We start from the raw sequence: 22924 nt of genomic DNA on the forward strand, positions 1-22924 counted from the left end.
CCCAGTCACAGCCCCCTCATGACCCCCCCCCACTTCATCTACACACACACACACACACACACACACACACACACACACACCTACCTCCAGTCACAGTCCCCACACCTGCCCTTTCGCCCCCTACCCCTTCAAGACCCCCCCTCCCCATTCCCTCCACACACACACACACACACACACACACACACACACACACACACACACACACACACAAACATTAAGTCAACCACTGTTAAATGCTATTTTATTTAATATTTTTTGTTCTTCAAACAAACAAAAGGCAAACTATTTACAATTCTTTCACTTGTTCTTTTTTCCAAAACATTTTCATTACATGTATGTTATTTCAATAACATTCAAAAATGTTTGAAGCGAAGGAGCTGAGCTGACTGGGGTCTAAATTCCCTAAGTTCATCGAATCCGTGTCCATCGTACGCTTGTTATAAATAGTCACTGCTGTAACCATCATTATCGAAGTGATGGCTTATGTCCGAGAAAACTGACTTGCTCATGGAGAACAGACATAATTCACAGGATCTTTGAAAGGTTAGAACCAAACATCCAAACTTTTTGACAAAAAAGCCGCAGTTAAAAGCCTTTGCAGTACACCGCAAAACCTTTACTCTTCTCGGAAACTGACAGGCTGACAACTAAAGACCAAATACCACAAAATACTGGCTAAAAAAGTCAGGCATTATGAAAGCCAATCACAAAATGTTCAAATAGAAAATTGACCTCATTCCGACATACAGCTGAGGTGACCAAATTCCCCAGGTCAGACCACTATTTACAACATGAAATTTTGGAACCATTACTGTCAATTTAACAGCCATCACATACTGGGGCTTACTGTGCCTGCTTCAGTTTACACACTTTGTATATGGCACATAACTGGCGTCCAATAATTCCTCTAATCAAAATTTACAGAGTTTACAGGACAGAAATCTAAGCCGAAGGTATTGAATGATGCTCAGATCCCATGAGAATTAACACGCTCTTGAGCCAACAATAGAAAGACAGACAAAACTACTGGCTGGCAAAAAGAATCCTATCTCCAATCCCCTTCCTCTAAATAAATTAGGTACTGATGGGAAGATACTTTCCAATCTCATGTCATGTGGAACTGAATTTCAGATTAAACACCACTGACTGATCGCTGTCAAATCTGGCCAGGGCCCTCAGACGTAGATGGACATCAACACTACCAAGTGCATAGATGGAGCACAGAGGCAAACTAGAACAACTTCTGATCCACCTCAAGGTTTAGTGACAAACCCACAAGTATTTCAAATCATGCAACACTGCTCCAAGAATCACGCTTTCAGGTCTTTTGAAAGAAGTCACCGTCATAATCTCGTAACATCATAATCTGTAAAAGTATCTTATTTTTCAAAACGTTAAAGTCATTGGGAGTGTAAAAAACAACAAAAAAACCCCATCATGTATAGTGATTTGAGGATAAACTAGCAACTGGTGCAACTTTGCCTGTTCTAGGGTAGTTCTTGCATTGCTATATCCAATACCCCGTAATGTTATCATGTGACACGTGTGTGATATCAAGCCAATTCAGGGCAGCCCACCCAGTCAGCTCAGCTCCGCACAGTACAGACCAGCCCTTTGTTAAGCCTGCACCTTCAGCAATAATCTAAACGGGAAACCTGAACAAATCCACTCTTCATTTAAAGGAAAACAAAAGCAAACACAAAATGAAAACCACCACCAAAATCACCTTAATCAAAGACTGCTTGCTGCTCTATTCTGTAGCTAACTAGTAACTTCCATGGTGATCAGATGTACACAGTATTCAGGTTAATACAGGACATACAACAGTTTTGTTAGCCAAGAGAAAACAGCCTTGTAGAGCACTCCTTCGACCTTGTTCCTCTCTGATTAGAAGACAGGTGATGGTGGTTTCTAACTTAAATTTGTCATTGTTTACAGAACATTTTCAGTTAGCCATCCAGGACTGAACTATACAAGTTAAGGCATGTGAACAGATAACTGAAACAAAACCCACTAGGAGAGAAAAACCAAAAACAAACTTTTACATTATTTACATAAGCAAAACGCTCAGGCTTATATTATTGAGCTTTGCTTTGTTGCATGTGGGTGTGGTGTGTGTCTATTTTGATACTGGTGTCGACCCCTCTTGATGTGCGTAGATGTGGATCCAGAGAACTACCGATGTGAGTGAATGTCAATTGCTTTTTGCTGTAGGGTGCACATGTAGTGTGTCAGAGACTCTTTTCCACTGTAGAATCTAAGTTGTGAAAATCTGGGACGTGTAGCTGTGTGAATGTTTATATGCATGTCTATGTCATCTTGAAGTCTTTTTGTGTACAATTCTTTCAAGTTCATCTACTTCCACAGCTGCAGGGATCTCTGCTAGCTTAGATGTCATCAGGCCAGGTGCACCCAAACCCGACCCCAGCCCTCAGTCTCTGGCTTTTGGGTAGATGGGTAGGTCTCCTGTTCACTGGGAAGAAGACCTCCGCACGACTACCGAAGAGTTCCAGGCCGAGGTGGATGACGCCGTCTGAGCAGTCGGTGCCTCTCTATCGCTGTGGCGGAATTTGTCCTCTTCTTCCAGCCCCAAAACACGAGCAGTTCCAGCACTGATGGCATCCACTGTCGATAAACACCAAACTGCATCTGGTTTATTGGCAATGTCGATGGCCTGCGCCTTCAAAAGGTCAAGACCCAAAAGGTCTTGGGATTTCAGTTCAAAGGGCAGGCACTCGGGTTCACTGGTTCATGGGTTGGCTGTAGATCCTCCTCGTAAATCAAAAGCAGCTGGAGTCCTGTGAGAAAACATGGAGAGAGAGCATAGGAACAGCATTACCACAATGAAACAGTAATGAGCAGCAGTGGTGAGAAGAGTCCAAGTGGTAGATCAAAGACCTCAAATACCTCAAGGTATGCCCACTTCATGGAATGTCCCCCTCCCTTTCCCTAACCTTAACAATGTCTGATCTATGCCAAAAAGTAACCAACTCGGACAAAATGCCCAGATTTAACCATTTCTCCATGTATCCTGAGAATCAGCAAGGGGTTTTGTGAGATGATGTTCCTTGAGGTCTTGTCTGCCACCAGACCTTCTTGATGGCGATGCCCCAACAAGATCAACCAGAAATGAATGAATCAAATGCAAGTCACTAAGATACAGTAAAAGCAAGCAGAGTAGCAGTAAAACAAGCTCATCTTACCGATGCCAAGGGTTCTTCTTATGTCACAGTATTGCTCTCCAGGCAGGCAGCAGGCTTGGCGACAAAGCAGAAGTCCGAGACAGTTGTCCTTCCCAACAACCCTTCGGACCTCCCCTCCTCTGCCTCCATTTACCACGTCTGTTGATCAAACACTCCAGGCCGGGCAGTCTGTAGCTGTTGCAGCAGCCATTCTGATAAATAACTATCAGTCAGTCTTGGAGCCACTTTAGCGTGTCCCGAACCTCAGTCCATGTCCATGTGGTTTTCCTTCCCCTCCCTGATAATTGCAGGGTGACTGGCAAACTATGAGAAATCCACAAATTTAGTCTCAAGCTATATTCAAAAAGATTGGTTTTCTTGAAGAACATTCACTCCTTATAGTCAATGTCTCATGAATTTTCCTTCATCCGTTTGCAAACCTTTTTCTTTTTTTCCTCTGAAAGGTAATACAAAAATATGGTTATGTACAGGAGGTGGAAGAAGACAGGCTTCTCTAGTCTCTTTTTTCAGTTTGGGAATATCTCTTTTTCAGTGACTTCGTCAAAGTCAAAGCGATCCTCCTGTTGTAATTGTGCTCCCATCCCCAAAATGGTACCTCACAGCTTGAATGAACAAAAGTGCATAGGTGAGTTGGTGAGGGCAGGGTGAGTGCTTATGAGGGTTGACGTGAGGACAAGTGCACTGACCAGGTGTACCCATACTGCCCACTCAGTTCCCTCCAGGGTTAGGTGTCGCCCTGCACTCCACTCTCCACAAAATAAAGACAATCTTTGATATTTCTCCTCCGCTCCTTGGTTGATCATAAAGTCTCAGGATCCGCGACCATGCAAAAGGTCCAGTTTGAGGATCTTGTCTTATTGTGATGCCATGCCACTCTTCCTCAAAAACCAACACCACTCAATGTCCATATGGCAGAAGCGCACTTGCAAACCCCACCCATCTGACGAAAAAAAAAAAGAAAAAAGAAAAAGAAAAAAATTCAAGGAAAAACAAAACTGCACCCACAGAAATCCATGTGGTTTGTAAACAACCAAAGCTCCAGTATGGAATATAAAGAGTCCTTTCTTTAAATTCATAGTCATCGTTTGTACGACCAGGATTGTAGAGGCAGTGTGTTCAACTGTATCCATCCCGAGTTCTTTTTTATTCTCCTTTGTGTAAATAAAAAAAAAGACCTCGCTAAACTCTTTGAAGCTTTTTTTTTTGTACGTTTGTTTCCTTTTTTGAAATCTTTTGAGGAAAAACAAATCTGGTATCAGCATGGTTTTCTTGTCATTTTTTTGGAATACATTCAATATTTTCTTAAGAAAGAAATAATACAAACACACTTCACATGGCGGTAATGAAACAAATGAAAAAAAAAATTAAGGAAAAAAATTAACAAATAAACAAAAATAGCAGCCCCAAGTGCTCATAATCTTAGTCCAAATACTTTTTAAACTTTGTATATAATGTATATATTCATATATATTTTTCATTAAAAAAGAAAACTCGTCATTATCAAATTGCAACAACGAATAAGTAACACAATATGCTAACATTTCATGCACCATCCTGTGCACTCGCACATTAAGATGCTGTATTTTTTTGTTGTTTTTTTTTTGTTGTTTTGTTTTTAGCAGAGTCAGAAACTCGACACCTTTCATTCACAAGTTCGAGAGCTGACAAAAGGCAACGTGATCACACCCCAGGAAAACAGACTGGACTAACCTTCCGATGGATCACCCCCAGACTAAACTAGAAATATTTACGATATAAAGTTACATACATTACATACACTGTGCTGAGCACTGACACAGGTCACACTCGCTCTCTAAAGAGTTAATGTCTCAATGGCCACGCACCCTATCCAAGTTCTTAGGCACAAATGTGCATTCATACACATACAAAAAAAGCACATGCATACAAATGAGTACCTGTAGTCTCAACTCATTTCTATGAACAGTAAATGAACATGCTCTCACACACACATATGCTCTCACAGTCTCACACAGTAATGTCCCTCATGATTTGCCCTGTCTGCCAGTCCTCACAGGCCTGCAGACAGCTCCCCGAGGGGAGAAGCCAAGGGAAATACAAACAAACGAGTGGTGGTCATCAAATGATGAGCGCAAAGCTAACATTTACAAATGTATGCATTTCTATTACGTCTATCTGGGGATGAAGAGCTGGTGAGAGAAAGGATGTGTTGTGCAATTGCCCTCTCTCCCTCTCTCTCATTCACTAACTCACTCACTCTCAAAACATACAAAAAAGCAAGTCCTCGTTTGGAAGAGGAACACACACCTTCTACACATGAGAATACAAAATTATCATTTGAACAAAAAGACAAAAAATGGCATCTTATGTTTCATACATCTTGGTAAGCAATGAAAAAAAAAACATTGTGCAGACTGGTATATTACTGATACGAACCAACCATCACACAATCTCTCTCTCAGTCACTCATACACATTCACAAAAATATTCATCTCTATAACTAACCCCATTTGTTTTTGATTTTTTTTGTTGTTTTTCTTATTCATTTTTTAGGCAAGTGCAAATCTTCAAGTTTTTTATAATCCGTTTTTCAATAGCTTTACTTTTTATATAAACGTAAAAAAAAAATGCTAAACAAGAGAGAAATATCAACAGTGTTTGTCTTTTGAGAAAGGATTTGCTTTCTGATAAGGTTTCAACTAAAAAAGGTCCCCCTGACTTTGAAAACCTACCAGCCTCACCGTCCAACCCACCGACTTTGCTTCACCGCCCCCCTTCCAGTTGCGATTCCCACTCGTGCACATACGGAATTGTGTACGTCAAATACACACAGACCATATGTGCACTGATACTACACACAAAAAACAAAAAACCCTATTCAAATCCCATCTCAATAAAGTGCATTAGTTCAGTATAAGGTGCTTAATCTTTTGAGTGCCAGAGGATACCCATCTTGCTTTTAACCTTGCCCCCCACCCGCCTCACCCCCTCTCCCCTGCTCAAGTGATCAACTGGTGCAGCAGGGAGCCCTTTTTTCTCTCCTGAGAGAGGGAAAGGGTGGGAGGCGCAGATCCAGGCGCCTCCACCCCGCACCTCCCTCACGCTCCGCTCTGCTCCCAATTCCCATCCCCTCCCCGCCTCCCCCTCCCTCCCCCCGGTTCCCCCAGCAGTGCACATTCGTCATCAGGTTTGTCTGATTAAAAGACAGAAGGCCTCAGGTAGCTATTGCTGCTGCGCTGCGTCACATCAATAATCCTCCACCATCTCCATCTCATTCAGGCTCAGACACTCGCCCGTGTTGTGGAATGAGTACCCTGCAGGGATGGGAGAGGAGGGGGGGAGGAGGAGAGAGCAAAGTGAGGGTATGGGGAGGGGGTGGAGTCAAGATTAGGGAGCTGACAGTTACCAGTTTTACTATACACCTTGTATGATGTTACTTCCTCTGCTTCAAAGTCTAATTATCATGGTTTCTGTTTCCGATTAGTGCATTTGATTTGTTTATAAATGCTTGTTTTTGCGTTGCTTTTCTTGTAGTTCGATAACACAACAGGCACTCCTGCTGCATTCCAGTTTAAATATTACATTTTGGTTAGGAATATCTATATTTGTAGGAGCAGTAGCAGAGGCTCTTTCTGTAATAATTTCCAATGTTTTAACCTTTAACAGAGTGACACTAACCTTTTGAGAAGTATTTCCTGCATCTATGTGATTTCATTTATTTATGTGGCTACTTAATAGAGACTAATTGACTCATAGAGATACATATTGATCAGGCTACATACATTTGTTCTCCAATTTCTTTGTTTTCTAGTACTAACCAAATCTGACTGAGGACACTAAGTGGTGTCATTAGACAGTTATCACACCCATGGCTGGATGCTAGTGATTGTCCTCAATAAAACACTTTGACGTGTTTCTCTTCATAAAGGTTACCTGACGAAGAGCTGGTGAGTGCTCGAAATATCACAGTTTTATCCAAATTGTGATAATTAAACTGTGGAATTTATCAGGAGTACCGACAGTGTTGTGAGACTTTCTACTGAATTCGAACCATTTTTTTTTTTTTGACTCATTACCTTAACAGGTGTAGGTGTGTGTGTGTGTGTGTATGTGCGCTTGTTGACTGCTGTAATATTAGCTTTAATATTCTGCAAACATGAGTTTAAATTGCCTGAAATTATCAGTTATCATGAAAACATTTTCATGTTTACAAGTTACAAATTACTGTATTACTATACGCATTTTCCATGGACAAATGATTGAGTACAGTCTAATTTCTGTGGTAAATCCTGTGATGGTGGAATCATTGAATCAGGAGAATCCATTATATTGATTTATTTACATATAGTTGTGCCAACTGGGAAACTGGGATATGTTTGTGACATGCATTTCCTGGCAGTGGTTGGGTTTTTATTTTAATACTAACACTTAATAGTGCAGATAATTGAAGTGGTGATTTTCAATACAAACGATGGTGAAATCTCTATTAGTAATTATTAAACAGTTACAGACAGTTTTAACAATAATGTCACCAATGGGGATAAATTCACGATGTTTGCAATTCTGAGTTTTCATATTGTGCCATCTCTAGTGAAGATACAATGCAGAAATAATCTGACCATTTCAGGTGGGGTAAAATATTATCTTAGAGTGTTTCATTTAATTAATTAATTCATCCATTCATTGAAATTTTAGTGCCTTATCATAACCAACACTATGAGTCTGTTTACAATGACTTTTTTCCTTTTTTACAGCAACAAATACAGGTCAAATAGTTACAGTCAACATATACTTCAGACTCATCTGTAACTGTCTCCACTTTCTGAATACTCTAATATTATTTCAGGGAATACAATAAATAACAAATCAAATGTGTCTGTGTTTGTAATGTATCAGGACAAAGTTAACAATCAATGTTTAGTCTGTCTAACCCTAAATGTTACACAAAAATAACACAAAATTTGTGTAAAATTTATACAAAGATAAAGCATGCCGTCTGTTTTGCTTCATTTTACCAAACTGTGTTCCAAATCACATTAGAGCTGCTCTCCGCTGTTCACTCCAAGAAGCAAGAGCGGAGAAATTTGGACAACAATTTTCCTACAGAGAAATATGCAGTATTTCCAGTTCCAGTTCCAGTTTCTTCTGAAGGAACTAGGAAGTTACTTTAACAATTATGGCATTTAAAATGTTACCTCATGTAACTGTTTAATTTTTATTTTATTAATTATTTTTTTAAGTAGTTGTATCATTTTAGAACCAAAAACAATGCTATTTGGGCTTGCAATTGTGTCCAACAAAAACTGTTGCACAGCAACAATGCTAATCTGTGGTGTTTCCACAAATGAAAATATGAAGGAGCAATTTATTGTGCCTAAAACAACCTTTCCACTTATAGATTCCAAGATAAATGAAGCCAATTAAATTAAAAAGTCATTCAATCATGAAGAAATGAGTGAGGACATGTACCTAAGATGCTGGGGTCAGAGTGCAGCATCATGGGCTGTTTCTTCTTCATCTTTCCTCCCTGGTTGTCATAGAGACCAGCCTTGCCCATATGAGTGGCCTGGAACATGGACTGCAGGGTGTTGGGGTTCATACCCCGCATCGAGTCCTGAGAGACGCGAGACACGAGTGAGAAAAAAAAAATGCATCACAGACAAACAAATAAGGAGCATTTTCTACCTATTGTTTCAACATCAGTGTTTAGTTGCATAATCCTGTCATAACCTACCTGCAGAGGGAAGTTCATGTTCAGTCCAGCCACTTCCTTTGACAACTGGGACACAAAAGAAGACAAGAGGATTTTTTTTTTTCAAGTGTGACAGCCAACCAACTCTTGACGGATTCTCTTATAGTCAGTGAGTCAAAGCCCTTTAGTCCATTAGTCTAGTCTCTCCACACCTAAGAGCCTTTACTATTTAAATGTTTTATGTTTAGGGTTATTAAAAAGGTAAATCTTCAAATGCAAAAACTTCAGACTACAGGTACTCAACTTCAAAAAAGTTCATTACCTTTGATTATATGCATCTGTCAAAGTTGGCTATCACCACTGATGTGATAGCCAATTTTACAGATGCTGTCAAATGGATTGTTCTGTTCCTAAAAGGTTTGGTGTGGTTTTGGTACAGGTGGTTACTCCTTGTCTAAAATTTCTTTTCTTTTTCAGCTTTCAAATGCATGTTTTTTAGGTATTTTACATCTTTGGGCGATGATGCAAAACAGCTATCACCCAGCAAACCTAGAAAAAGCACTCTGAGGCTGTTAAAAGCTGATACAGATAAAGGGTGAATAAACTGTAACTGCACTCATTTCTTTAAAAAAATAACTGAACCACAGACAAATATAAACTGATTTTTCATGAATAGCTGCATGAACTTTACCACAACAGCTGTTTTCGAGAAAGGCTGCAGACTATAACCTATGATTAAGTTCAGTGCATGAGAGCCTTGTAAATTGTTTATCAAAACATCACATACTAGAAAGTATGCTGTAGAAAAAGACTGCTTGTTTATGAAAATAAATCGATGGCAGGTTTAATTCAATATACTTAGTGATTTTGACAAGATTTTAATTAAAATTTTCTATGAAGAGGTCACATCTTCTGTCACCACACTTTGAGTCCAACCATCAGAGGACACATTATCTTTTCCCCTCCTTATTCCACTCCATGAATAACTAACTAACTAAATAAATAAATATGTAAGTCTATGCCAGGATTTTACACAAATTTAATGTTCATCTCTGCAACCCACACGTCAAAGAGCCCACTGAGAGTCTCAGTGAGTTTAAGCAGCTCCACTTGTTAGGATACTGAACACAAGGATGCTTTTTACCCAATTAATGTTTTTAACTGGTAATCTATATACCATGTTTTATGAAGTTCAGAAAACCTTTCTGAACTTGCAGGCTCATGAGGAAGACACGGAAATACGAAGCAAACATAATGAAGTCAAGCAGTCTTAAAACAATTTAGAGAATCAATCCTTTCAAAGATCTTCGACAGGGGTTTTTAATTTTTTTCATATGTGATTGAAATGCAAAGTGGTGAGATTAACACATAACTTTAAATAATCACTAATATGTGCTTTTGTGTTCTAGCAATATCAAGTGATTTAACCCTTTGAAACTTGAGCTAATTCACTTGTGGGAGAAAAGACTTAAATCAGCAAAAAACAGTACTGAAAAAAGCAAACAAAAATAAATAAAGAAATAAATAAAAAAAAATACAAATTGCAAACTGGATTTTTTGTTTTAAAACACAAAGGCAATTTTCATAAGCTTTTAGTTTACAGTGACAATAAAACCTGGAGGACCTGGAGCACATCAGCTTTGTTTTGTTTGTTTGTTTGTTCTGACATATGCTAATCGCACACCAGACCTACCTGCTGCTGCTGTCTCTGTTGGTTGGCTTTCTGTTTGGCACGTCGCTCCAGGAACTGTTTGGCGAACTCTTTGGCTTCCACAGTGTCCCCTAGGTAGGACCGGATGAAGTCCAGCACAGCATAGGGAGACTCCACCTCCTTCAGGTACGCCACAATTGTGGCAACTTCATATGAGCATACACACGCACATTAAATCATTAGCAATGGTAAGAGCGAAAGGACAAAAGTCAAATACGATTAATAGGGAGATAAGTAGGCAGGAGGGTTAAGTGACAATTAAAGTGGCTAATGCAATTAATTATAGAAATTGAGGTTTGGGTCATTTCACTTTAAATTCCACTAAGGAAGTGGCTTTCATTAAAAACAAAACAAAGCAAAAACTGGTGAACATAGTCATTAAGAGAGCCATTTCTCTTTACATGCCAAATTAACTGAGGGTGTATTTAGCACACACTTGACACAGTGTAATACATAAAGACTGGGCAGCCTACCATCCACAGAGGAGGAGGAGTTGTTGGCGGAGGTGTTGAGGGCGTGCAGCATCTGTTCACACCAGGTGGTGAAGCCGTCCTGAGGCTTCATGCCCTGCAGCAGCTTCAGCAGCTTCTCCTCCTCCTCTGTCCGCTTACGACGCATCATGTACTGATCACTGCAGAGGACGAGCACATGCATATTCAGTACGCTCATCAAGGAAATAGTCAGTAATAAACATTACGATGGCAACTGGCACGGAAGATGCTAAGTACTGTACTTAAATAAGATACTAAGATGCTGACACTATGAAGACAGAAGGACATGAAACACTGAGGTATCAATGAATTACATTTGCAGATGTACAAAAACCTGTTAAAAGACAAATCTTCCAAAATTTGAGAGAGTTTTCTAGACAAATCATCTTGTTGTTCTTCAAATAACCACTGCAGGTAAGTTTAAAGTTATTTAATTGGTCCAATGCAAGGATAGGTGTTAGGCAGGAATGTGGTTGGTTATTAAATAATTCAATAAACTGTTAGGTCAGGTAGCATTATGGTTCATTATAGTATCATGGTTTATGCATTATGGTAATAAATGTAACCATTACTTTGCTTCCACAGATAATGGACAGGTTAGTATGAGGATTTTCATGGATTTGTCTCCATTACTGAGTATAACAGACACATATAGTTGGAGTTGGGTTAACCTAACAAGAGGCATTTTCCCAACAGGTCAGAGTTGTAGGTCAGTATAAAGTCAGTGTTAAGTCAGTGGTGGGGCTTCAAGTCTTATCAAAATCAGAAATGTTGACTCTGATGCAGAGCATGACTCAATACCAGAGATGGAAAAGTGAGACTGAATAAAATGTAATTAAATACACGCAATGAATGACTTTGAAGGGATGGTAAACCCTGTTAAAGTGGGGATTTTCTTATTTAGTATTACTCTTGAGTATTATCTTCATAAGCCACCAAGATCTGAGAGCACCTAAAAGCAAAAATTTCAGGGTATTGCATCTCTACAGTAATAGATTCCAGCAGGGCAAGGTGGGATTTAGTTCCCCTAGTAGGCTTGGGCAACCGGATGAATATATTGGCAACTGGTGACTGGCTGTGTCCAATCTGTTTTTTTTTTTGTTTTTTTTTGTTGGAGGGGGCAATTTTTTGTGTGATTTTTGTCTTTTTATTTTGCTAAATTAATGGTGTACAGTTTTTCCCCACACATGAAATTTAAACAAGCAGCTCGCCCAAACAGATTTCCTCCTGCCTAAACAGAACTGTTCTTCCAAAAGCCAAAACAACAACAACAAACAAACAACAGGGCATGTGTTCATGTCTGAAACTCCTGCACACCCAGATAACTAATTTATCTGGTGCAAACCAAATGGGAGCAGCCCTTTCCTGTTCCATTTAGTGGCAGCAAAGGGAATAGCGACATCGCATAATGAGAGAACAAATGAGAGCAACGATGAAATTAAATGCCTTCCTACTACAGAGTATTGGACAAAGGAAGTGTCATTCGGTACAATGTTGGTTTCGATCGTTTCAATATGTCATTAATAAGAAGCCGCCCACACACACAGCTCACCTTCCGTCATGAAAACGGAAAAATCCAAGATGTGATTTGTGCTTTTTGGGTGACTTTATAAAACACATTGCTGACCAAGAAAGTCAACAGAGCAGACACATACATGAGAAAGAAACAGTAAGAGGTAGGACGAGGCAAGCCAGTGTGTGTGCACGGAGAGGTGTGTGTGTGTGCAAACGAAAACTGAAGGGAGAAGCAAGGTGAGCAGATTAAAGTAGTTTGTGAGTAAATACAAAGAGTGAGGCTATATTAAAATGGTGAAATAAAGAAATAATAAGAAACATACAAGAAATAGGGCATGTATACTTTCAAATATTTTCAACTGACAAATGGCATTGCTAACTTAAGCTCCATATTAAATTGAAAGGCTTTGGCTAGATTTTACCTCCTCTGATATAATGTTAGATTGGTAAAATAATCCTCAATGTGCTGCGTTAACAAGCTAAGTGTTACTGTTACTACTGTCTGTTGAGCCGGGCAGAGCATAACAGGTGCAGCTGTCAATCAAACAGGGGCAGGAGGATGGTGTTCTGATGAGATCACTCCACTCTTATGTGTAAAAGTAACCAGCAAAACAGAGCACGTCTCTCTGGAGAGATCAGCTCATGGGCCTGTTTCACAAACACAAACATGCTGTGAACAAAAAGTGACAGGACTAGTCCACTGTGTACCTGAGAGAGGGGCTGCTGCGGCTGTTCTTCATGCCCATGTTGTTGTTGCTGTTGCCACGCAGACTGGCCTGGTTCTTCACTGCCTCGTCCCACATGCCCATGCCGCCTGCAGAGCCCCCGCTGCCAGCCTTACCCTCCATACCACCAGGACCGCCCCACATGCCAACACCGTCCACCCACTGCCCTCCCATGGAAGAGCCTCCCATCGACATGCCAGGATGCTGGAAACAAAGAAATCAACCTGATTATTTCCCTCCCCCAAAACACGGAGGACATGTGCATATCACATTCAAAAGGACATTTCATTTTTCCATCTGAATTCCAAATAGCAGCAAGACTTTTTCTGTCGGGGTCTTCAGTCAGAAACAATTATTTCCTCTTGGACTCACGCGGTCTCTCTGCTGCTGGGCTCTCTGCTGCTGCTGCTGCTGCTGCTTCAGGAGCCGCTCTGCTTCCTGCTGCATCTCCAGCAGCACCAGAGCTGACGGTTTTCCTGGCTTGGCCAGCCCGGAAGAGGGAGCCCCGCTCCAGCCTGAACCACCTGCTCCAGGCCCCTGCTGCTGGGGGGCCTGCTGGAGCAACTTCATGATTAGCTCCTGCTGCTGACGACACTGGAAGGAGGAGAGGCATGACCAGGATTAAAATTTTTAAATGGATGAACTGCAGTCCTCAGCTCTGACAGAGTGAACTGCTTACAGAGCTGCTGTTTTTTTTCTCACTGCTACACAGATGATAATTTGCATGTCCAATCTTCTTTGTTCATGTGTGTAGTAATGTAGATATACAGGTATCTGGGAACAAAGAAATTCCATCACCCAGGTCTTGCAATGTACCAAAACGTTACCACTGTTTTGTAAAAGAAAGGAATTACAAGAGCTGATTTTACAAGAAGCTGAGAGGCACTACTAAACATGGCATAGAAAGGATAAAATCCTGAAGACACAGAAGCAGATTTAAACAAAAACGAAAAAACAAAATGGAAATCTCATTTTTCAGAAAGTTCAACCGAGTGTAAACCCTGCAGAGCTAGTCTGTCTTTTGCCTTGGGCAAGAACCTTTAGAGCATTGAGTCAGAGGGAGAGAAAAAAACGACATTACACCCATTTCCCTTAAATACCTCTTCCTCTAATCTCACCTGCTTGCGTCTGAAGATCTCCTCCTCCTCCCTCCTCTTCTGCTCCTCTTGCTGCCTCCTCTTCTCCTCCCTCCGCTTACGCTGCTCCTCCTCCTCACGCTTCGCCCTGAGTTCAGCGTCTCGCCTCTCCTGCTGGAGCTGGGAGGGGAGAGGCCAGGAGTCAAATGGAGTAAGTGCACAGACTGACATTAAATGGATAGATGAATAAAGCCGGGATTAGCGAAATCCTGGCTTTGGCATTCCTCAAAATCAGAACAGATAGACGCAGCACATCTGAGAATAGCTAACAGCTAAAAATCTCTGCTTTTGCCTGTTAACATTAACAAGTATTTCCACTCATTTTAGAGGGTGCTGACTGTGAAGACAGCCAAATATATTGAGGTTAACATCACCAAAATCATAAAATACTCGGGGAAAATATAGCTGCAAGCAGCAATGAGCAGGGTCCAAACACTTGGATGAAAACAGTTGTATTATGAATCCGAGCAGGAGCGGAAAAAGAAGGAAAAAGAGACAAACAAGGAGAATTTGAATGACAAAACTCAGTTCACAATAAATGTTGGCATTTATGTCACCAAGCAAGAGATGACTTTTAAACTGTGCAGGGCATCCATATGAACTTGTTTGTGTATTTGTATGTATGGCTTTAGTGTGCTATACTGAAGTTATCAGGTAGCTGTGACACCACCTGTGGGCTAAATATCACCAACTAGTCCCTCAGAGTACACGCATGGGCTTGTGTCCAAATTTAATTAAGACAGCATCAATTTTTGTAAATTAGGCCCCACCCACTAAATTTGGAGGTCAGTTAGAGCAAATTGATAAAACATATCCAAAATAAGAAAAAGTAACTTTTTCCCAACTCTGAGAAGAGATACTATGTACCAAACTCGGTGACAGCTGCTGAAAATGTGTAGGAATAGCAATGAAAAATCAGATTTGGACAAAATTCAAAATGACAGAAAATGCGATAGCGTAAACTATGCATGTTCAAAAATGGTTAATGTGCATGAATCCTAGGACGAAAGGCTGCACAATACACTGTAACGATATGTTGGCATTTAATTTCTACAGTTTAATAACCATAATAATAACCAATTCAGTAATGCTGAAACATTCATTCAATTGAGAAGGCCCATTTTCCTTGCAAGAAGTTTATTTGTGCAGTCATAATCCAGCCTGCAGGGGGCAACTGAACTCACCTTTTGAAGCTGTTCGAGAGTTGGACCCTGAGTAGAAGAATTCATTGTTAAGTCCCAAAGACTGGCCTCACCGCCTAAACACAAACACACGAGTGGGTTAGCCACATCAGGTGATCAGCTGATGTGAATGTGATTATGTCAGTCTAAACTGTACCTGACGGCTGTGAAGCTGAGGTATGCATGTCCCACATGGACCCTGTATCTGGCACAGACATCGATCGATTGATCGGAGGCATCATACCCTGCTCACTGCACCTGGAACAAATGCACAAGGCAAGGTCGCATGGTTTTAAAAAAAATATACAAAAAAAATACAGAAACTCATGGAAAGCATAGTACATGTTATATTTAAAATAAGGTTTCAATGTAAGCTTATATATCTGCTTACACACACACACACACACACACACACACACACACACACACACACACGTATACAGATAGATAGATAGATCTATTATAACCAGATTTGTATTATTCTACTGCCTTATTATTATTATTATTATTTTTTTTTGCATTTGTAGCGCCCCCTAATGGCCAAACTTGAATCAATGTTTCGGGTACTTATGTGAACACACTGTGCAAGTTTTGTGCTGACTGAACCCAACAGCTGTTGACTTAGTGTATTTATGTGCTGAGCAATGCCCGATACAAGTTAATTTGTCAATATCTTGAATACTAAACAAGATAAACATGATTTATGCAACCTTTAATAAAACTGGTCTACTAATGATACACAACACATTTGGTAGCGATCGGACCTACTATTTAAAAGGAGATGTCAAAAATGTGTTTTTCAAAAAAAGGAAAAAAAAGAAAAGAAAAGAAAAAAGGCAGCAAATCCAATACGATGGATACCATGTACCATCTCATGGGAATTTGAGAAAATATGTGAAGAATTAGATAAAATAATAATAACCCAGCACAAAAACAAAAGGCTTGCAGCCCTTTGGTCTTGAACCAATAAAAAGAAGATACAAATCCTAAGACTGCAGTGGACACACACCCACACACACACCCACCTATTAATGAGCTGCAATAGCTGCTGCTGTTGGAGCTGCTGATAAAGAGCTGCTGCTGCCAGCTCCTGTTGCTTCTTCAGGCGCTCCTGGTCCAGGTTTCCCTACAGGGTAGAAGAGGAGAGAGACCAGAGCCCTTGAGTATGTTGCTGACAAAAACAGCTATTCAAACAGAATGGATACAGATCAATACAGCATTTTTCCCCAAACTGCTATTCTTATTCTTATGGTCTTGTAACTTCAGACTACGCTATACTAGTCAGGTTATTTTTTACTTCTATTTTGGATAGGGATTCCTAAACTACGGGACTAAATCACAGATTTTATATGATATCCACATAACATGAGCAAAAAAATGACTGCAAGCAATTTAGTCTGAGTCCTGGGAAATTACACTGGGTTCAGAGAATGGTAAGGCTCTTCTAGTGGCGCAGAGAAAGGAGAAGCGCAACACTCGAGAGCAGAGGTCTAATGCTCATTTCTACAGCCTGATATGGAAATTGGCCCATTCTGCTCCATTTATGTGAAGCTTACATGCATCCTGTGACCCTCCCTGGAGAGCACCACATAATGCAGGTATATGACTGTGATGTGGTTTGAATGATGATAAAATCTCCCCTGCTTCTTCTGTACTTTCCTACCTGCACAGCACAACTAGAAAAGTCAAGACTCCTAGTGCACGGCAATTTACCCGATACACAGTGAAAGATCCTCTACGGCTCATTACACAGTAAACACAAACAATGCATGAGTAAACACATTATTTAGCTACTTTATGCTTACATCCAACTTCCTAGAGCCCTGTGTGAGTAATACCCCATTTATCCATGGGGAAGATCAATGCCACTGTTTTGGAATGTTACAATCAACAGTGCGATATCACATCGTATCTTACACACCATATGATAGTGATGCCCAGGTTGGTTCTGACATTAATCTGAATTCACAAGTCCCCATACATCACCCACCAGAATTAAGTTTTCTCTGATTTAGAGACCCACTCTTTAAAAAAGCTAAAAATATGTTCACATTTTAGAGATTAATATTTTCCTCATTACTGATGTATTATTTCACACACCTGAAACCCATCTGCTATTAATCAGAATGTCAGAATCAGAATCAGTTTATGCTCTGGTCCGCCCCATCCCCTGCAGATATTACTGCAATCTGCACATCACTACCACATGAGCAGGGTTAAAAATAAGGCTGCTCTAGAGAAATGTATAAATTGATACATGCTCATCTCAACCAAAAGAAAAAAGCTGCAAAAAAGATGGTACATGCCCCCTTTACACAGGTCGAGAAAGATGTTACGTTATTGGGAGATGTTATTCTCTTGTCTTGCCCGTGGGAGGAAATTTCTCACCATGCAAAACCTATGTTTTGGTGATGAGGTGACATAAACAGAGCATTCCTTTATACGTTGTATACAGGAATGTTATATAAGGCACCCATTTTGTTATCCATTTGATTGGATTTGTATGCAGCGCTTGTAGCGGAAAAGCATGAAACTGCAGTATCTGCTCATGGCACATCTCAAAATTTGGACAACACATCTTGAGGCAACAAGACACACCTCTTGCATAGCACTGTTTGCATTGACAATGTGATGGGCCTAAAATTTCAGAATCAATCAAGCTATTTTCTGTCTTCTTTGTTTTATGTTTTTCCCCAAACACAGCTGTCTATTACCATGACCTGTTTGACAACCTTCCCTCTCCACCCTCCCCATCCTGTGCGTTGGCTTAGCTCTGACTCACAGTCCCGGCGGGCCCCCGGGTGGGCTGCGGGCGCTGCGGTGGTGGTGGCTGTCTCACCAGCAGGGGCGGCGGGGAGGGCCCCGGGGCGAAGGGTACGCGGCCCCACATCTTGATGACATCCCCCAGGGGCTGGAAGCCCTCGTCGCAGCCCCGCTTCACCAGCAGGGTCATGGTGAAATAGCCGGCCTGGAACCACTCACACATCTCCACCGTGGTGAACGGACCTGATGACAGACAGGTAGGACAGAGCTGTGAATTTACAGTGCCAAGCCTGTGTTTAGGTGCCCGACCCTGTCAACCTGTGTTTCTACGTGAGCGGGTGCTTTAAATCAAATACTGTCGCAGTACTTTGAAAGGGTGAATGCAGGAAGGAAGGCTGTTATGCTGATATATGTAGAAAACCAAAATATTAACAAAGGCTGTTTGACACTCTTTAAGACCAAATTATCTTGTAATTTATTTTATTATGGGCACATCATTGCCTGATCTCCACTTCCCACTCCATTCATGAAGTCTACATTCAAACAGAAGAATTAACATGTTAAACTTGCTGTGGTTTGCATTGTTTTTGCTCAGAGCTGCTCTATTCAACAGTGCTGGAAATAAATGTATGCTCACCACACAACGGATTTGTAGCAATGCACCAATGGAATAATTCAAACAGAAGCTCTATATGTGGGACTACTGCTGAGAATATTGTGTGTGGACGAGTGGGTGTGAAAGCGACTGCGTATGCCCACAGTGTGCCAGTACCCTGGATCTCTCCCTGGGGGTCCTTGTAGAACCACTTCATGGCGGCCTCATGTGACAGCGGCAGGGCGGCAGCTGTGTTCCTGCTCTCCTGCTGCTGTTGCAGGGCCTGGGTGAAACACTCCTCCTCCAGAGAGGTGTCCTGCAGTGATGCCACCATCTTCTCTGCCTCCTACACAAACACACACACAAAATTACCGTCATAGCCATTTAGTTGTGCAATTACACAAGTAACCAAAAATAAAGAGCACGAAGATCAATCAGTGCCTCTGCAATAATCCTGACTGTACAATTATTACATATAAGTGTTAGGAGGTGAAATACTAAAAGACCGAAGGAGAGGCAGAAGTTTGTTTTTAAATTATATGGGCATTAGAGCCTTGCTCATAGGGTAAAGCTGCAATTAATTTCCCATAAATTTAAAAAATTCAGCACAACAAATGTTTGCTTTACAATAATTTTTATGTTCTGATATGACAGCAATCATCTCCATGGATCTGCATGGATGCATTGGATCTCACACTGACAAAGTGTGTTCTTAATTAAAAAGCATTTAAATATTCTATGTAATATTATATTACTCTAAAACAGAAATAATGCAGAGCTGCAGCCCTCCTCAAATGTCCCCTTGACCCATATACAATGAAACAAAGCTAGAGCTTTTTCAAAATATGTAATGAGATGCAGTTACACAGCATACAGTACACAAAGTGATATAGTGGCAGAGATACCATCTGAACATCATCCTCTATTTCAGCTTCACAATTCCTGAATTACCTCAATAATATCATGTTAATTCCATTAAAAATTTTAGTGGCAAAGCTGCTTATACGGCACCTAGTGCTGTTCCTACCTGCTGCAGGTGCTTCATGCCCTCATCGTCCTCGGTGTCTCCTCCAGATGGAGGGAGGAGAGGAGCAGCAGAGGATGGAGGGGGGGAAGGCAGACTAGAGGAAGTCGCGGCAGAGCTTGGGCTTAGCTGGGCCTTGGAGCCCCCTGCTGGAGCCACGTCTGAGAGAAAAACAGCAAAGAAACACCACGTAAAACAATGGGCCCTATTTATAGAGTCCCTGTTTAGGGGGTGGTGTTTCTGGGTCAGAGCAGTAGAGCCACCTACTGGTTCTAAGTCGAATACAGCAGCAACAACAGGGTCAGTAAACAAGGTATTAAATAACGTGGGGCTGAACATATCTCATATCAATCAGAGTCAAGCCAAAACATAAAAAAAGGTTGGGAGAACTCCCTCTCTCATGCTCCGTGTCACAAGACTGAGAGGGTTTGGCTCAGTGTTAGAGATCACAAGTTTTAAAGTAAGACAGGCAGGACACAAATATCTACCCAAGTGGAAAAAAATACTACACTAGTAATTAACCAGTCTCAAAGCTGCAGAGTAGAATTTGAGAATATAAATTATATGTCTATAGGGGTTCTGGCTGGAAAATGACATCTTTGCAACAAACTTAAAGCACTTGCAGACATTTTCAGCTCACGTACAGTGCTGACACACTTTCAGCGCTTGCATCAAGAGAGTGAGTGTGAATCACTCTGACAGCAACAAAATGTCTTCAATTGAGTGAACTAAAACACAAACACAGCCCATAATGGGGCCAACAGTTACTCAACAGGGAACACCAAACCCTTCAGGCCTTTACAAGTAAGCTTAGGAAATTTACTGTGGCCCACAGTTAAGGTTCAATAAAAAAAAAAAAAAAGCTCCGCTATGGGTTGGGGATTCAGGATAAAATCAGCATGTCATCGATACAGGTACATCAAGGCTTTAAAATGAAGATCAGCATATCAGATAAAACAAACAAACAAACAAAAAATGATAGTGCATCCCTAACAAAAATAAATATGACTTGTTTTACATAACCTAAGTCAAAGTAGTTGATGTATACATTTTGAAAAGCATTGTATTTTATGTCTGCATCTGCAAGTGGACCATCACTGTAAGAATATGCATAAGATGTGAATTCTGACACATTAGAGACTTGATTTTCTCTGCAATTAAGTGGAAAAATATGTACATATATTAGTATCTGCAATCGGCCAAAAGAGTTGGAAAAATATCGGTATATTGGATATCAGTAAAAAATCTAATGATGTGTATCTCTACTCTGGTTTGGGAAGTTCTGCTTTTTGAATTAAGAAATCACTGGTCAGTTTCCCTTTTTAGGATGAGAGGGACCAACATAACATCAAAAATCAAAATGCATACTTCTATGGCAAGTTCTACATACAGATTAAGGAGTAAGAAAGGGTAAGAACTCAAGACTCCCTGAGGAATGCAAGATGCCAAAACACACTGCAGTCAGTGTTTTAATTATGGTCTTATTATGTTGTTCATTGTAGCCTAATTAAATAGTGATAGTGAACGGTGCTTGTATGGAATGTTAATGTAACAAATAGCACAGAGATATTTTTGAACAGACACTTAATCCATATGGGAAAATATCAAAAGCCTAATATTAATAAGTTACGATTTCATAATTGTACAACTGAATTTATTTTTTTCTGACAGTTTCTGCAGTTATAGTTTTAAATTGCGGTTGCACGGTCCTGCAATCGTCATTGCCCTTGAGACTGCTTGAAAAATTGCACAACAGCATCCTTATGGATTGCCATGCTATACAAACAAACTTTTATGAGATATTGCTCACTAAAGATAAGATTAGGCTTAATTTGCAGAGAAACACTGTGACAAACTGACACCTTCCAGGTATGTCAACTGAAGTGACATGAATTTGATTTCTGGAAGGCCACAGGCCCCATCAATTGTCTAGATTTTGGAAGTTGGTAAGACGACTTTAGTGGACTTACAAATTCACTGAGCTGCAAACGGTCCACAGTGTTAAAACAGAGAAATTTAGGGAACTCTACCTTCACTTGGCATGCTGCTGGCCTTGACGGGGTGGCTGTTGCTCAGCTGAGGGGTGTCCACCACTGGGCCACTGGCGCTGGGCTGGGCCTCCGGGGCAGGAGGGGCAGAGTGGGCCGTGGGAGAGGAGGGTGATGCTGGCTTTGCCTCACCATCTCCAACAGCAGAGCCCGCTTCTTTACTCTCTGTGAGGTGAAAGGAAGAACTACAGTCAGGAAAAAGATTCTGTTCTGTCATCTTGGTGTAGCCATCACTCCGAAGCATAATTATGGTTCTGGTTCTTAACATGTTATTATGTGCTGGGCTTTTTTTTTTTTTCTAAAAGCAGCGGTGGGTATGTTCTTGCTTTGATTTCTTGAAATATCAGGTGAACCCAGGTGAAAGCTGTGATTTCCTTGTTGATCCCATATATTTATTCTTTAGTTTTGGATTTATTTTGGGGAAAAATAAACTTTAACAACTCAGGAAGAAGCCGTCTTATTTACACAATGTATTATGTTGAAATCCGTGTCTGATTTTTCTTTTTTTTTTGTTTTGAAGGGGAGTCATTTTAGGAGAAGTTAGCTCAAAAACATTACTTCTGATCATGGACAACTTTATATGACAAGATGAGGATGATTTTCTCTGCACAGACAATTATCCAGAACCTTGTTTGTTTGAGCCGGAGTGTACAGATGAGGAACTACTGCATTTAGACGCTGATCGCATGTTGTCTCTCTAAATGTACCAAATGTCTTTGCTGACTTTCACTGAGTGAGTGACAACTGAGTGAGTGACTGGACAATGGAGATCAAGATCGTGTTTATGGGGGAGTAACTTAATAGCGTGCAGCTGAAGTTTTGTAGATTCACAAGACAAAAGACTTGATTTGTTTTCACACC

The 22924-nt window shown here is 40.7% G+C and overlaps 1 protein-coding gene across 3 annotated transcripts in view; it reads right to left on the minus strand.

Moving 5' to 3' along the window:
* Positions 1-224: 224 nt before the first annotated feature.
* gigyf1a (GRB10 interacting GYF protein 1a) overlaps positions 225-22924 on the minus strand; it is a 36100-nt gene continuing 13400 nt past the window's right edge. For 2 of the 3 annotated variants that reach the window (XM_030075624.1, XM_030075623.1), the window contains exons 11-26: positions 22046-22228; positions 20019-20176; positions 19169-19337; positions 18416-18639; positions 16659-16759; positions 15791-15891; positions 15637-15710; positions 14435-14572; positions 13689-13910; positions 13300-13520; positions 11059-11216; positions 10568-10731; positions 8917-8961; positions 8652-8796; positions 3204-6496; positions 225-2798 (exon numbers count right to left, since the gene is read on the minus strand). In XM_030075624.1, the coding sequence (XP_029931484.1) occupies positions 6429-6496; positions 8652-8796; positions 8917-8961; positions 10568-10731; positions 11059-11216; positions 13300-13520; positions 13689-13910; positions 14435-14572; positions 15637-15710; positions 15791-15891; positions 16659-16759; positions 18416-18639; positions 19169-19337; positions 20019-20176; positions 22046-22228 (2171 nt within the window). In that variant the 3' untranslated portion in view covers positions 225-2798; positions 3204-6428. The remainder of the gene's footprint in view (positions 2799-3203; positions 6497-8651; positions 8797-8916; positions 8962-10567; positions 10732-11058; positions 11217-13299; positions 13521-13688; positions 13911-14434; positions 14573-15636; positions 15711-15790; positions 15892-16658; positions 16760-18415; positions 18640-19168; positions 19338-20018; positions 20177-22045; positions 22229-22924) is intronic. The other variant, XM_030075625.1, reaches the window with a different exon arrangement.

This window comes from Myripristis murdjan, chromosome 18 (genome assembly GCF_902150065.1).
Source record: "Myripristis murdjan chromosome 18, fMyrMur1.1, whole genome shotgun sequence".
Lineage (NCBI taxonomy): Eukaryota > Metazoa > Chordata > Actinopteri > Holocentriformes > Holocentridae > Myripristis > Myripristis murdjan.